Genomic DNA, 15,880 nt, shown 5'->3' with positions numbered 1-15,880 from the left:
GGCCCAAACAGGTATGTAGGAGATCACTGAAAGGCAACATGCAGGGCTAGAACCATGGAAAACACCCGTTTGAATACAGATGCACCATGAGTCTGGCAGATGCTAAAGCTGTAATTCAGCAAATATTTGAATGGTCATTCACACAGGCAAAATTATGAAAAAACCACCCCAAACCTAGAATTACAGCAACTTGTTGCCCACTCTGAGAAATTATTTTCTAAGTGGTATTTTTTCTGTTCAGGTAAGAGACAATGTCTTCTCAGGCTGCTACAAAAGTTGGCTTCCACATTTGGACAAAGGACTATTGCTACTAAAGGTGAAGAGTTCCTGCATGCTCTTTAAGACTTACACAGTATAGAATAGTTTCCTGGAAGCTTACGCAACTGGTCAAAGCTGGATCATACATTACAAACCCTTTCCAGAAGATTCCTAGAAAGCACATCCTAGTCTTAAAAAAAAATAATCTCCCTCTTGGGTTTTAATGCAGCTTAAGTTATTTGTTTCACTATTTTTAGCATAAAGGAAATATCTGCTTTGACAAGCAACAGGATCAGACACAGCATACACAAGACAAAGCCTCTTGCCAGCTTGACAAGCCAATCATTTTCTGAAAAAGCCCTGATTTGAATATTTACTAGAAAACCCACAGGAGACTGTTAATCAAGCTTCATGTTGGAAATGAAAAGCCTTATCTTAGGCAGCTTTAAATGTTAATTGTGTTAATGAGGCTGTGCTTTCTCATAGATTAGGTTAGAACATATTCTGTAATAGTTTCATTAAAGTTACAGGCAAAAATATCAGCATTGTTAATTGAATCACAGACTATGCAGTCAACTTCTTGTTTATTTTTATATGCATGATCCTTTATATCCCATGATCCTTTAAGAGCCACATGGGCTCCTGCTGCAGATCCGTTAGCTCAGTGTCTTCTCTCTGACATCAGCAATGAAGGGACAATCAGACAACAGTACAGACAGGTCAAAAAATCCACTCCCCTGGAGATCCCTCTGCAATGGCTTTTTTGTTTTAGAACTCTCAATGGATCTCTATAGTATTTGCCCAGTTTCCTCTTGAATCTCAGCATCAGCAGCATTCCATGGCAAAAAAAGTCTACAGTTCTACAATCACTACATAAAACATCCTCCTCTTTGTTTGAAGACCGCTTTTTCTTCCTTCCCCCAGCTTTGTTTAAAGACCTCCAGTTCAAGTGCAGGAAGAAGCAAATATGAACTAGCCCCAACACTCTGCCCCCAGACCACTCTGAATTTTGCAGCTCTTTCCCAGAATGAGATGTTTCCACTTTATTCAGTTGCTCTTGACAAGGAAATTGCTTTATGCTTTGCTCCTTCACAGTACTTCCAAAAGAAAAACGTTCAGAGGGAAGCAAGTGCAAAACTGCACAAGCGCAAACCCCTATAGACACCACTGTACATTCGTGTGCCTTGAATTCAGTGTGCGTTTTATGGTGCCATCACTGCACCTCTCTGCCATTTTTGGCCTACTTCACTCTGACTGCTATGAATACCCTCCTAGCTACACCAGCAACTCCTGCCATGACTACTGACCAGGACTGCTCTTATTGTGAATCCTCGTTTGTTACAAATCAGGAGCACACAGAGATTTGCCACCAACCAGCTACTGCATACTAGCTGTGCTACACTGGTAATGCAACTCATGTTGATCAATTTGCTAAAAGTCAGAAAGGGACTGGCTCTGTGCTATGTGAACCCCTGGTTAACACCTGAGGTTGTAGTTTCACTTACTACAGATTTAGTCACTGAATCAGAAACATTCTGATAGTTTTTTTAGCGGCATCGCCTACCACCATAAATATACCCAAGATGCCTGCACTAACATTATTTCAGCTGTAGTAGCAGCTTGCCTCCATACCAGTTATGATTCTCCTCCAGCCTGAAGGAAAAAAAAAAAAAAAAAAGATATCACAGTTCTACAGATTAAATCTGAATTCACATTTAAGTAAAATTTACCTCGATTTGTATCAGACAATTGGTGAAGTGTTTCCAGGTACCAAGAAGTCACTTAGGAAAAGGATAGTAAATACAAGGAACCAGTTTTAGATGACAAACTCAACTGTACCAGCTATCCATCAGGTCTCTGTGGCAGCTGAAGGACACATGCAGTATAAATCTTTGGCTGTACTCCCACCTAAATGATATCAGTGACCAAAGACATTAAGTGCACAAAGTATTTAAAACAATTATAAGCTTATCTTCCTTGCTCTGCTTGACTTCTGCAGTCCAGCATCCTGAAGAGGTCCAAACATCACAAATACAGACAGCACAAGAGGAACAACACAGCTTCAAGCAAGCCTGGCTTGGTGTACTGCTGTTCTCTCAGTCAGCCTTGTCTCTCCATCAACCATGTCTGCCCACCACAGAAATTCAGGGAACACCAACAACATCCCAATATTCTGCTCAAGCCCTGCATTACCTCCCTTCCAGACACAAGATCAGAAGGACCACACTCCCTCCTCACTACTGAGTTTCTTCCATCAGCAAACCTGAGTGTGGCCACACAGCTGGGAACTCAAGAGGTGAAATGACTAGCCCAGGGATATATCAACAGATGAGAGGAAACTTATACAAAGGGCAGCATGCAAAAGAAAGTTGCTTAAAGCTTAGCAAGAAGAATAGCTCTTTAAGATGACAGTGCTTCCCCTTGAAGAGAGCTGCAATGAAAATAAGCCTGCTTTGTTTTGCTTGCCATTTGTGTTTCAGTACAAGTTTCACATATATTCATTTCAGGCATTTCAGGGTTGCACTGCAACCAGAATGAGCTTCATAGTGGTACAGTTCTTGGTATGATTTCCACATGTTTTTAAAGTGGTGAATAGTTTTCTTTTTAGATCAGCTTTGAAAGTGCAATATCTGAGTGCTTATCATGGTTAAGAACTGCAGGAAACAGGGCACAAATTAATTTGAGACTCACATTCAGTGACTCATAGCTGCTGGAATCAGAAGGCCCAAGAATAGGAAATCCACCACAGGAGATGGGTTCATTTGCTCACTGTGCATAAGCGACATGACTCAGAAACCTCCCCAGCATTGCTCAATCAGCTTTCAATGACTTATTATACTCCATTCCAGTGTCAGCCTTTTCTAGGCAACTTGGTCTACACTGTTTTTGAGTTTCCTCAGGCTAGTAGCTCATTGCAAGACATAGTTTAAGAGCAAAGCCAACTGCTTCTTCAACTGTTCATCACTAAGTGCCTGGAAACCAAGATGACTAACTGAAGACTTTGGGTTAATGGTCCATCAATTGCATTTTGAGAGCTTTGCAGCTCTGCTTTGTTTCACTAGCTTGAACATATGGCAACCCACTCCACACTGCTAGCTGCAGTCTTGTTTTCCAGTTAGAGCAGAAATGGTTTTATTCCCAGCTAAAGTACAGAGAAGATGCGTGTGTATACTGAACTCACACCAGATGGTGACTAATCACCTTGATTTAGGAACAAGTCCTCTTCCAATATCCTCTGCATTCTTGAAGCAGCTAGCTCCTGACGTAGGAGTGAGATCTGACATCTGAATGGTGCTCCTACAAATACCTAAGGCCAGTACACTTTTTTCTGTGCATATACTTCTTACTTTTTTCTGTGCATATACTTTCCCATATACTTCTATTTCAACTGATATATATATACTTCTATTTCAACTGATAAATAGAAAGGAAAAGAATCGTGAGCATCAGGCAGACCATATACTTATACATATACGTGCTTACAAATCTACTGGTAGTTAAGGCTATACAGAAATGCCTTTTCATCAAGTGCAAAATGAGAGCATCAAGATACACTTTAGCAACTGGGGAAAAGTTACACCAGTAAGACAGCCAGCTACAAAAAAAGAACGTGTATAAAAAGGAAATGCTGGGGTGAGGATTTGAATTCATTTCAGCTGTTATGTAACTGAAAAGCAGTGGGATTAGCTGGACCAATAATGACAGACATGGTAGTCTGCACCTCCTTAAGAGAGCTGATCATACTCATCTCAAATCAGATCTCTGCTCATACTATGCAGTAGATGTGCATTAGGCAGCAACTCCCTTTCAAACCATTGTGGTACATTAGATGATCAGCTGCAGACCGTAATCAAGGGAGTCCAGAGAAAGATAATGATGCAATAAAGCATAGTATCTCAAAACCTGCTTTTGACCACTGATTCTATCAGCGATGGAAAACACTGTGTTTACTGGGTCTGACCTAAAGATAGGTGGTTCTCCAAAAGCCAGACTTTGTTCTCTCAGACCTACATCGTGCCACACTTGGAAAACGTAGGTGTTGTCAGGAGCACAGGCTCAGGCAGCAGGATCCTGTTGCTAGACTGCCAGTAACTATGTATTCTGGTATGTAACAAGTGTTTCTACCTAGTGAAATGATACACTGAATCTGCATTTAGTGAGTGGAGACTCAGCAGATCCCTCCTGCAGCATGTGAGAGCCCAGCCTGCCTCCTGCTTCCACTGCCTGTTTATGGATTTGGGCCTAACATAACAGTAGGAAAATGAACAACACACAGCATGGAGCTTTCTTGGTCTCAACAAAGCAGACTTAAGGATATAGATGAACATGCCTAGCTTGCTCCCTCTGCAATAGTTCACTTGTATCTGCAGCAGCTCTTCCAAAAACACCACAACAAACAGTACCAATTCTACAGCATTAGTCTCTCTACTTCAGAAGCCACAGCATCACCAGTAACAAGTCTCCACTGTAATACCACAGTTCATTAGGATATGAAAGCCAGACCTGAATTGTAGTCCAGGTCCCAGATACACAAACATTCAAACAAGTTTTCTCCAACATATTTGCCCCATAACCTGACGTCTTTCAGGTGACACTACACAGACCATTTATCTTTCCCTGTAGCAGCAGGAACAGCACTAACTTCAGCCTGCACCACAAACTCTGGGACACAGTTGTCTTGCCTTCTGTAACTGCATTTGCACATATGAAATCAGAAAAAAAAGAAAAAAAAGGAACAAAAAAGGAGAGGGAAAAAAAAAAACCAAAAAACCAAACCAAACCAACAAAAAACCCCCACCACTGATCTGCTCAAATTCATTGCTTAGGAAAAAAGTGAATTGCTAGCCAGTTTTCTGCAGAGGTGAGTGACAACATGGCTACAGTAAATACAGCTTCACATCCAGGTAAGAGAAGATGCTTGATCCAGCCCTAAAAGAATAAAGTGCTGTCTGAAGGAAACATATCGTTAGCAATAATCCTACAGCCTAACAGCACTGGACCCATCATAACTTTTGGGATATATTGGTATTTTTGGCTCAGGAAAGAGCAAATGGAGTTCTCTGTATCCTCCCACACCAGTGTGTCTAGGTTCATACAGACAGATGCTGCTGAGCTCTTGTGGCTGCTTTCATGGCAGGTTCACTCAGCAAACCCTCCATGTTCCCTCCCCAGAGGTGCAGTGGTGCACAGGAGTGACTGCAGGGACAGCAGTTCTTAAGCTGCCTCAAACAACACAGTCATAGTTCTATGTTACCACCCAAAGACCAGCAGCCTCAGTGTTTAGTGAGCACTGGTAGCATCCTGATAGCACAGAGTCCATTTGTCTGCTCATTTCAGAACACACCTGTGGTATCAGCTGCATTTCCCTAAGCCAGCTGTACAAGTGCTGTTCTCACTACAGAGATACCTCCCCTGAAAAGAGGTTTAGCATTTCAAGTGGTGAAAATAAACATACAGAATGGTCTGCCAGTTACCTTCAACTAAGACACTGAATGATCAGCAGAGCTGAGGGGAACTCTTGCCACAGCCCCACTGGGAGACAAGTTGTGAACTTCAGAGTTTTCTGTGCCATCAAGTATAAGTATGAACAAACACAAGACAATCAGTAATGAGACCCAGCTTTTCTGGGCCTTGTCACACTCATTACTGGGCTATAAGTTCCCCCTAGTACACACACATCACTTAGTTTGAATGAAAACAGGAATGCTTGTATCTCTAATCTACACAGCTCATCTAGAAAAGAGCCATCACAAGTCAGTTCATAAGCAGGTGTAAATCAACCAACCCTTTTAGTAGTCTATTAAAAGAAAGTTTGGGTTCTGCCTTAACAGTAAGAAAGACTTCTGAGCATTAATGAGCTTATCTAACTAAGCTGTTCAAGGTACATTAGCTGCTAGAGTCTTCATCCAGGAAGAAACCAGGAGAGGTACTGCATGCAGCTCTCACCCAGAGGATGGAGGGTAAATCACCAACTGTAACAATTTCTGCATTTCAGATATCAGTCTGATCTTGGACAAGTGACAACAGTTGAAGCAGGGGGGTATTAGTCAAACTGCTTTGGCAAACTGCAGTTATTCAGAAAACCAGTCCTTTCAGACTAGAGCTAGCCATTACCAAACCAAAAGCCTTAAGGCTTACAACAGTGTCATCACCTCACCAGCTAATCTGAGCATCTAAGCTTTGCTCAGAGGGCTGATTTAGCCACTTTCCAGGGGGTCAGGGGTTGCACTTGGTTTTAAACAACTGCAGCTGCAATCACTTTATCCTGAAGAAGACAGGCTGCATAATTTAATTAAGAGGCATACTGTGAGCTGAAAAGCTACTGAGATAAACCCAGTTTCAGAGAAACTGTTCTATTTTAAAGCAAATCCCATAAATCCCCATTCCACTGGGCAGGGAGAGAGGCACGTTCAACTCTTACTAGGCTCTTCTACAGTCTACTTTTGCATGCCATGCTGCACACAGCCATTCTTAAGAGTACCAGGAGATAAAGACTGACACAAGAAGCTCCCTTAGACTAGTAAAGCATTCCAGGAACAGAGTTGAACACACCTCTCCACTTTATTTTTAATCCAACCTTATCTGAACAGCCCCAATGCCTTCCATTTCTGCCAGCTTTTCCAAGGTAATTTCAAAGTCTGAATCAACTTCTACTCTATCCCTCAGCCTGCAAGCTATTAGCTTAGCTGGCAACCTCTGCTTTGGTCAAAATAATATATGGCTTGCTAGTAACTTTTGACTCTGTAGGTCATTCACTAAAGAAATTAAGCTCACTCTGCCATACAGACCAATTATATTTTGGCACCCTAGGCTGTACTTCTGTCCATTCTCCAGATAACTCTATGAAGGGCCTTTAAATACTCTAAAGGTCTTCAGTAGTATAAGCCCAGAAAACCAGTGCAAGATGTTGCGCTGCAAAAGACAGGCTTGGCTTTATTATTGCATGGTACAAGGACGAGGCAAGGAAAGTTTAACTAGGGTCACAGGAAGTTTCTTTACAAAACCCATTTTGTTTAGTGATTGTCCCCATTCAATAATAAAAACTGAGATACTATCAAACTAGAGTGCATTTCCAGTCATCTGTGCTTCAAAGAACTCAAGATGTAACCCTTCACAGCCTCGGGACCCAACACTTTACAGCCCAGAATTGTGCCAAGGAGGAGGAAGCCAGCTATAATACCCTTTAATATCTCCAACTGTCTCCCTAGAAGAAAATATATCCAGTTTGCCCAAAGAACATCAGGTACCTTTGTCACTAGATGTCAGTAACATGGCACTCCCTGCAGAAGAGAAATGCCTGCCTTCTGACAGAGAAAATATGGAAGCAGGCAGTTCGGCAGTATCTCATCAGATTAGAGATACAAAATTCACAGGGACAAACGCAGCTTTTACAATAGGAAAAAGCAGTACAGCTCTGCTGGTGTTCAGGCAACCATTGCCCAACATGACAATCACGAGCCCATGTACAGTTTGAAACCTGTAATACCCAGGCTTCCAAGCTGAAGAAGCCATCCATGTGAGAAGACTCACCTATCTGGGAAAGTTCCAGGCTCAGATTTTGGCAGCCTGAGGCTAAATCTTAACAGTAGCTTTGTCATACTAAGGCAAGCAGAAGAGAGATCATGGAATCACACAGCTGGTGGGGAGAGGACTAGATCAACAGCAACTCATCTCTTACTGGGGAAATAAATTAACTGCACAGGATGATACACATCGGCTGCATTTCCTGCATCTTTACTGAACCCAAAATGCTAACCCAGGGAAGGATGAAAGTGGAAATGCATCTGGAAGAGAACTTGGATAAAAGCCTCCCTTAAGCCTCGGAACAAGCAGTTTAACACCAGCAGCGTTACGCTGTGCTTCAGAAGGTTTCCCAGGGAAGAAACCAAAGGCTGCAAGCCATGACCTACCGAAATCACGTTGGTATCAGCAGTACAGGTAAATAATTTTAGAAGTTCCTGCCCGATCCGACTACAAGACCTTTGCTCAGCTGACAGACCACATCCCTGGGCGTCCTGTGACACACAGGGCTTCACCCTATCCCCACCCTCTTTCAATTCAGCACCGCAGGGCTGCTACCCCAGGTATTCCAGACAGAGAACTAATTAACACAACTCATTAATGAGCTCCCTCACCCCTAAGCAAAGTGGGAGCGGATGAGCCAGCTCCGTCCGGGCTGGGGTCCGCCCAACACCCCCTTACCAGGAGCTGAGGCAGAGCCCTCCCGGGGGAGCCCCGCTTCCCTCCCACACGGCTCCGCAAGGCGCAGCCCACCTCCGGGGGCACCTCCGCGCCTCTCCTCAAGGACAGCCACTGGGGGGGACTTTGCCCCGCAGAAGGATCCCCGCCAAGCCTGTCAGGGCCGCGCCCCGCAGGGTAGGCCCGCGGACCCCCGCCCTTGGCGAGCTCGGAGGGAACAACCATCCGCGGCAGCTCGGCCACCGCCCGGGCGCGTTCGCAGAAATAGCCCCGCCGCAGGAAGCCGCCCAGGGAAGGGAAACGAGCCGCACACCCCGCCCTGGAGGGGGCCAGAAAACTGCCCGAGGCACCTCACCTGCCGCTGCCCGCCGCCGCTCACTGCCCAGCGCCCAAGATGGCGGCTGCCGCCCCCCCGTCCCTCCGCGCCCCCCCCTATCACTGCAGAGACACCGCCGCGCATGCCCCGCCCACGCCCCGCCGCCACGGCGCATGCGCCACCCCGGGAGGCGGGGCGGGGAGCTAGGCGGGGGCGGAGCAGGCAGGATCGCGCGATGACTGCTGGGAGTTGTAGTCTAGAGCGTGAGGAGGCGGAGCGGCCACCTTGGCCATGCGTGGGGCGAGAGGCAGTGCCGGGGCTGCAAGTGCAGGGCCTCCCTCCTCCGGGCCCGCCCGTAGGGCACAGGAGTTCGCATAGGTAGGTTCGCTCCCCGTATAGAGGCCTGAAGTCGCCGTGCTGGCTCCCACGGCTGCCCAGGGCACTTGCCCTCCGCACACGCCCCGCGGGGCTCACCCGCTCCTTCTCCGGGCACCGCTGCCGAGGCACCGAGACCGGCACGGAATTAAGCTGCTGCAGCCCCCTGCACCCTGGGAAGAAGCAGCTGGAAAATAGGCACGGAGTGCCGTGATTCCACGAGGATCCTGCTGCAGAGCAGGACAGAAAAGATGAGGCTGGGGGAAAACAAAACAAAACAAAAACAACACAAGGCAGAAGTCCAATAAAACTATGTTTATAAATAAAAACAAGGAGGTTGGTTTTGTTTTTATAAAACCCAGCGGTCAGGGTAGGGCAAGGGCATGAGCAGTGTCTGGGGAGGCAGAAGGGGATACAAGGGACAGCTTGCTGGTGCCAAGATGAAGGGAGGGACAGGATGGCAGAGTGGGCACTGGGTGAGAGAAGGGGAGTCACAAGGAGATGAACTGATGGCAGTTGAGAGCTGGCAGTGGTGTTACAGGGGCAACGCAGACCCCGGAGTAGGAAAATACATTTCATCTCCAGCATACAAACACTGCAAACATGAAAAGGACAAAAGGAGGCAATGCTTGCAGAGAAGCCCGAGCGTGGCAGTAGGAGAGAGCACCATGACGCCAGCACCAACAGGAGCAGGGTCAACATGTCTGTACTGTACCGTGGTTGGCCCTGGACAGGGCTGCCCCCAGCCCAGAGCACATCTCTGAGTACCCAAAGAGGAAGGGAAAGAGGCAGAGAGCATCAGAGCAAAAGGACTCAACTGTCCTGACACATCTGCAGGCGCTGAGCCCAGAGGCCACATTCAGGCTGCAGCCTCTCTCCCTGAAGAACTCGTGTTGATTCACAGCCCAGAGGGAGCGGGGCTGTCCCAGTTTTGACCCAGAGACTCATCCCTCCCATCAGCAAGGCCAGCAGCACTCATGGCACTAGCCAGAGGGGGAAGCAGACTCTGACCCTTCATAAGGTAAATACAGCAGACCCCCAACAGTGAAGGTGAACCTGCTGTGCCCCTCCCTCACCTCTAACCCACCGACAGCGCCAGGCATGGGACAGCCCCTACAAATGGGACTGCTAGCAGAACATTTCCATCAGGAGGGCAAAGAACAGGACAGAGGAAGCAGGACTCTGCCCTGACAACCCCCCTACCTGGCCCAGTACCCAAGAGAGAGCGTGGAGCCCCAAGTCACGCAGGACTGTGTGCAGGCACCCAACATGAATGTGGGCTGAATGCAGAGGCACAGCCCTAACCCTGAACCTCACAGCCCAGCAAGGTGAAGGATGGTCCTGTGATGGGGCAAGAGCCAGGCTTGGACCTGGCCCTATGTGTGGGCAAGAAGAGGGAGGCAAGCCGCATCACCTCTCCACCGCCCAGAGGCACTGAAGCCCTGGAACATTCATGCATTAGCCAAAAGGCAACTACAGTGGGATTTAAAATGCATCTATAAGGCTGGTCCCTGCTCCCCTCTCAGGGCTGCGGGAAGGGCAGGGCGTCTTCCGCGAGGGGGAGGACAGAAGCCATCTTCAGCGCCACGTGTGCCCAGCGCCCGTGGAGCTCCGTGTCCTGCTGTCGGGCCACGCCACGCTCCAGCTCTCCCCCCCACAGGCGGCAGGCTCAGAGAAAGTCAAACACCCCGTAAGTCTTTGCTGCTTGATAGAAGAAACACAAAAGGGTGAAAAGAAAGAAGAGATGTTTAGGGTGAAAGGACTGGGCAGCAGCGACACACGGGCAAGCAGCACAGGGCGCTGGGACGGATGCAGATTAATGGGGTTAGAGAGGAGGGCAGAAAGGAATTACCATTGGCAATACACAAGTCTGGTGGTGGGATGTGCTGGCAGCACCCAGCAGGCCTGCCAGGCCCGTCCACCCCGCTCGAGGAGGGATTAGAATCAAGGTTTAGTTCCATTTATTTTTTTTTTCCCTTTTTTTCTTTTCCTTATCAAGACCAAAAAAAAAAAAAAAAGAATAAAAAAAAAAAAAAAAAAAAGAAAAAAAAAAGAAAAAACAAGGGGTGAAGCCAGGGCTGGTCCTAGGAGACAAACGACGGGGATGGAGGGGGGAAGGAAGGGCAGCAGACAGACAGGGTACGGGCGCTTCACATTACATCCACAAAGAACTCACTGGGGTTGCCCATGGCCATTCGGAAGGACTGTCTACTGGCTGTCAGTTCAGGGGGCACAGAGGCCAGGTCACGGCCTGGTGGCGCCCCAGGGGGCCCCATGGCTGAAGGCGGTGGAGGCATCAGCAACATGGGGGGGCTGAAGAGAGGGGGGAGGCCGGGAGGCCCGTACGACTGCTGGCTGTGGTGGCTGCGGATGCTGTGAGCCAGGGAGTGCTGGCTACGCTGGCTGTGCTGGCTGGCCGGCACCGAGCGCTCGCTGGCCGCGCGCTCACGCCGCATGCTGCTCCTCGTGGTGTGGTCTGACTCGCTCCCGCTGCCGCCTGACTTGGACTCCCCGGTCTTCTCTCTCTCCTTCCTCCTCTCACTGCCGCTGCGATTGGAACCGCTGCTTCGGCTCCCTGTGAAACATGTGAGGCAAGGTTAGGTGACAGCTCAGACGAGTCAGGAAGCCTAGTTCCTCTCATCAAGAAAGGATTACAGCACACTGCAGCACAGCCCTCCACCAGCACAGTCTGTGGTCTCCTTTCAACTCTGAATCCCACAGCCCTTCTGAGATGGCTTTTGACCTGGCTCCCCCCACACACAGGGCCTTGCCTAAGCACACCTGCAGGTGTATTTCAGTCTTTCTCACTCACCTTCACTGTGCTGGCTGCCCGCACTGCCCCCTCCATAGCTGTAGCCTGGGTCAGGGAAGCCAGGGTGGGGGTTGTATGGATGAGGTGGTGGATACTGATATGGGAAAGCCATAGGCCAGGGCGCAGCTCCTGGGTGGGGAAGCGGAGCCAAAGTGTCCTGATCAGAGGCACCGCTGGAGCCATCATGGTCATGAAGAGACAGATTAGCCATGTCTGCAAGAAATCAGAGAAGAGAGGGTACTCCAAGCTGAAAGACTACCACATGTGATGAACAAGCTCCCTGCCCACCTTTACTGATAGACAAAGATGAGGTATGCAAGATGATGCAAGAAGCTGAAAGCCTCCCTGCCTGAAAGCCTCCCTGCCTGAAACCCTCCCTGCTAGTCAATGCAACCATCTGTGCTTCCTGCCTGAACAAAGGCCAGGCTGTGCAAGTCCAAGCTGCCACTCTAATACAGAGACCAGCTTTCCCTTTCCCTTGGTGGGAAAGGGCCACATCAGAGCTACAGCTCTCCATGACAATTATTTCCCCCACCACTCTTGTCTGAGCAGAACCCAGTTCTTTTAGCACCACCCCTTGTCAGCACTGGAAGTTCAGAGCCTGGAGACAAAGTCAGTAAAAACTGAGACTCTGCTCTGGCTGCCCAGGAGAGATCACATAGTAGGTGACAGTCTCATTTTTCAGCTTTACTACCCCACTAGCATGATAAGGGAGCTGGAATATTCTTCCTCACTCCCTAATAGGATCTTTAGAACAAGAGGCCCAGCCTGATGACAATGGCAGTAGCTATGTCCCCACAGTGCTAGCAGGGCTCTGCAGGACCTCAACCCCCCTCCATGCTCTCCCTCCCACCCACACCAAGTGCCATACTTCCACAAAGGTCCCCGAAGATGTAATAGCATTGCTCCGAGAAGGTGATCTTGTTCACAGTGTGTCGGATGTAGCCAGCCTTCAGCAGATTGCTGGCGTATTTGCGGGATTCACGACGGTCTGTAAAGCCCTCCACGTGGTGATAGAGCCAATCCACCACATCCGATCCTGCCACCAAACATCAGAGTTAAATACAAAAACAGAGAGGCAGCCAGTGGCCCTCGAGACACTGGGTCACACTGGAGCCAAGAAAAGGTAAAAAGGAACTGCACAGCCAAAAGTCCAATTTATGATTCTAGCCTGACCGACAGTTTATGGTGACATATGCTCCCATGGGTCTGCAAAACAGACCATCCTTTCCCCACTCCCTCCCACTCCTGCAAGCAGCAGTCTCTTACCAATGAAGGCATTGGGGATGGTGATCTTCAGCCACATGCGGTCACGCACCTCCAGGCCAGACTCTGGTGAGGCCATGGCTTTGACAATGGTGGCCATGTCACTGTGGATGGACAGGTGAAAGTCATCGAGGCCTGTGATGTGGACGAAGGGAAGGGAGACAGAGATGAGAGGAGACAGAAAAGACAACAGGGCTACAGAGAAGCACTAAACACAGGAGGAATGGGCCAGGGAACAATACATCGCAGGCGGCCTTGAGGCACAGGCTGTGTAAACCCCCTTCCAGCCTTCCAATGTTATCCTCCACGTGTCAGCCATTTCATCTTGCACAAAACCCAGGATAGAGTCGCCTTCCTTTCAACCAGTCCCAAGCAGCTGAGATCCAAAGGCTGCCAAATGAGCCCACACAGCCCAGCAAGGGAATTCTCTGCTCCATGCAAACTTACATCAAATTCCCAACTTTTAGCCCCAGTTCTCTAGACTTTTGCTTCAGGGCTCCATATACTAGAATCAACCATAATCTTCTGAAAGCAACCAGAAGAGCCCTGTGCTTTGCCACATTGCAAAGCATTTTGCTCCCAGCTGCCTCCACCCTGACTTATCTGCTTCTGGGAGGGCAACTGTTTCAGGGACAAGCTCCCTCTGGCCCCGTAGTCTCAGCCAGGAACCCCTAACTGCTCTAAGCCTTTCCTCTGCATCTCCCACAGCTCCTTGATTACACCCAGGCTCTTCTACTCTCCTTATGTGGAAGTCTGAAAAATGTGGTATTAATTCACCCATCCAGAACTCCCACTGCTCCAAGCACCTGCCTGATGAAAGCTGCCTCCCTCTTAGTTCCCTGGCAGAGCAGACCTTGCCATCCCAGCTGTCCCCAGGCAGATGTATTGCTCCCTTTACAGCACAGTGAAGGTGAGAAAGCTGTGCAGTGGGTGGAGCACGGAGGCACAAGGACTTACGTTCAGTCTCTGGGATGGAGCTGGTGATGGAGGAGCTGGTGGAAGTGATTGTGCTCATGGATGGACTCATACCGTACGCTGGGTAGGTGCCAGTCATTGCTGCCGTGTGAGACACCCAGGCTGCCGGGTCAATGGGCCGGATGGGCTCACCTGCAGTGAAGAAAGAGTCAGTCACTAGCTACAAGAAATTATTTCCACATCAAAAAACCTCTGGGGAGGGACAGGGACTCAGCATAGCCCATTCCATCCCATCATCTGCCGGGACTCACCCGGATCGGAGCATGGAGAGTCTGGCCCAGCCCAGATCCGCTGGGGAGCAACTGGGAGAGAAAGAAGAGAGGGAGGGTCAGCAGGAGAGGTGCAGAGGGAGAGATCCCCCTATAGCTCAAGGGGGGTTTCTCTTTCCTCTGGCGCCCCGAGCAAGTGACCCCCCCGCCCCAGTGAAACGCGTCCCCAGCGTGATGTGGGAAGGAGGGCTGGGCTTATATGGGCATTTTGGCCTGGGAATAGGACAGAGCAGCCTCCTAATAGGAGAACTGAAACCCCCTCAAGCCCCAATTCAGTGCCATATGGAGTCACACAGAGAGGGGAGGAACAAGACAACAACCAAGTAAGTGCTTAAGGCAGGGCTCTCACATGAGCTAGGCACCAGCATTAAGGGTGGGTCAGCTATCCACTTACTCCTGGGTAACGAGAAGCAGCCCCGGGGGCTGGGATCCCAGCACTTGGCAACCGTCAGGGTGATGGGCCTGGAACAAAAAGATGAGACTTAGAACCCTGCATGATGGATGGATGCTGTATGCTGTCTCTCTCCTGTGAGACAGAGGGAAGCTATCAGTAATGCACCCTTGTCCCCCTCTAACTATGGATTTCCTTAGTCACATGGACAAAGTGATGTGACCCCGAGACATGACCCCACTGAGGTTCACTGATCAGAAGGCATCCTGACAGAAAAGGGCTACAGATCCTAATTCACCATCACTCTGTTGGCTGCAATTCTTGCTTTGGGCTTGAAAATCCAGGAATCAAAGCAACACTAAAGATAGAAGCTCTGAGTTTCTGCAGAGCCACTGGCAGAGGTGGTTGGAAAACACGACTCATACACCCCAAGCAAATACCATACAGCTGCCCATGGAGGTAAGGAACAACCCGAGTACTCACCCCGGCTTATGCACAATCTCCCTCAGCACCCGTACAGCATCATCGTTGCTCATGTTCTCAAAGTTGATGTCATTTACCTGCAAACAATGCAAAGAGGTGAGTCCCAGAAATGTGACCAGAGGCCGAGCTCCCCACTCAGCTCAGCAGTGACTCAGCTTCCCTCTTCCAAGAGCAGCTTCCTGGGTTTAGCCTGCAATGAGAGCAGGGAGGCTTCTGGGTCTTTTCTTACTGCTTTCCCAGGCCTTAAGATGGTATGTGGGTGTGAAGTACCTGCAAGAGCATGTCTCCTGGCTCAATCCTGCCATCAGCTGCCACAGCGCCACCCTTCATGATAGAGCCAATATAAATGCCTCCATCCCCACGCTCATTACTCTGTCCCACAATGGAAATGCCCAGAAAGTTGTATTTCTCTGCAGGGATGGAAAGAGAAAAGAAGACATCATAAAGCAACAGCAGAAGCAGCCATAACCTCAGTCATACCATGTGCTAATTATGGTCACCTGCACCCCTGTCCCAGACAGATGTCCTAAGACACA

General features: G+C 48.9%; 2 protein-coding genes across 8 annotated transcripts in view; both read right to left on the bottom strand.

Annotated features, from left to right (window-relative positions):
• Positions 1–8,922, bottom strand: part of AP2M1 (adaptor related protein complex 2 subunit mu 1) — a 28,303-nt gene extending 19,381 nt beyond the window's left edge. The window contains exon 1 of one of the 2 annotated variants that reach the window (XM_071752529.1): positions 8,813–8,922. The gene's annotated coding sequence lies outside the window, so the exon portion shown is untranslated. Of the gene's footprint in view, positions 1–1,763; positions 1,784–8,812 lie in introns of those variants that run through there. The other variant, XM_071752530.1, reaches the window with a different exon arrangement.
• Positions 8,923–9,448: 526 nt separating this feature from the next.
• Positions 9,449–15,880, bottom strand: part of DVL3 (dishevelled segment polarity protein 3) — a 32,484-nt gene continuing 26,052 nt past the window's right edge. For 3 of the 6 annotated variants that reach the window (XM_071752491.1, XM_071752495.1, XM_071752496.1), the window contains 10 exons: positions 15,615–15,754; positions 15,345–15,421; positions 14,820–14,932; positions 14,453–14,503; positions 14,184–14,333; positions 13,230–13,361; positions 12,832–12,999; positions 11,961–12,173; positions 11,325–11,723; positions 9,449–10,849 (listed from right to left, as the gene is read on the bottom strand). In XM_071752491.1, the coding sequence (XP_071608592.1) occupies positions 10,818–10,849; positions 11,325–11,723; positions 11,961–12,173; positions 12,832–12,999; positions 13,230–13,361; positions 14,184–14,333; positions 14,453–14,503; positions 14,820–14,932; positions 15,345–15,421; positions 15,615–15,754 (1,475 nt within the window). In that variant the 3' untranslated portion in view covers positions 9,449–10,817. Of the gene's footprint in view, positions 11,724–11,960; positions 12,174–12,831; positions 13,000–13,229; positions 13,362–14,183; positions 14,334–14,452; positions 14,504–14,819; positions 14,933–15,344; positions 15,422–15,614; positions 15,755–15,880 lie in introns of all 6 variants that reach the window. The other 3 variants (XM_071752492.1, XM_071752493.1, XM_071752494.1) reach the window with 3 other exon arrangements.

This window comes from Heliangelus exortis, chromosome 9 (genome assembly GCF_036169615.1).
Source record: "Heliangelus exortis chromosome 9, bHelExo1.hap1, whole genome shotgun sequence".
NCBI classification, from domain to species: Eukaryota; Metazoa; Chordata; class Aves; order Apodiformes; family Trochilidae; genus Heliangelus; species Heliangelus exortis.
This window is presented reverse-complemented; position numbering and strand designations above follow the sequence as displayed.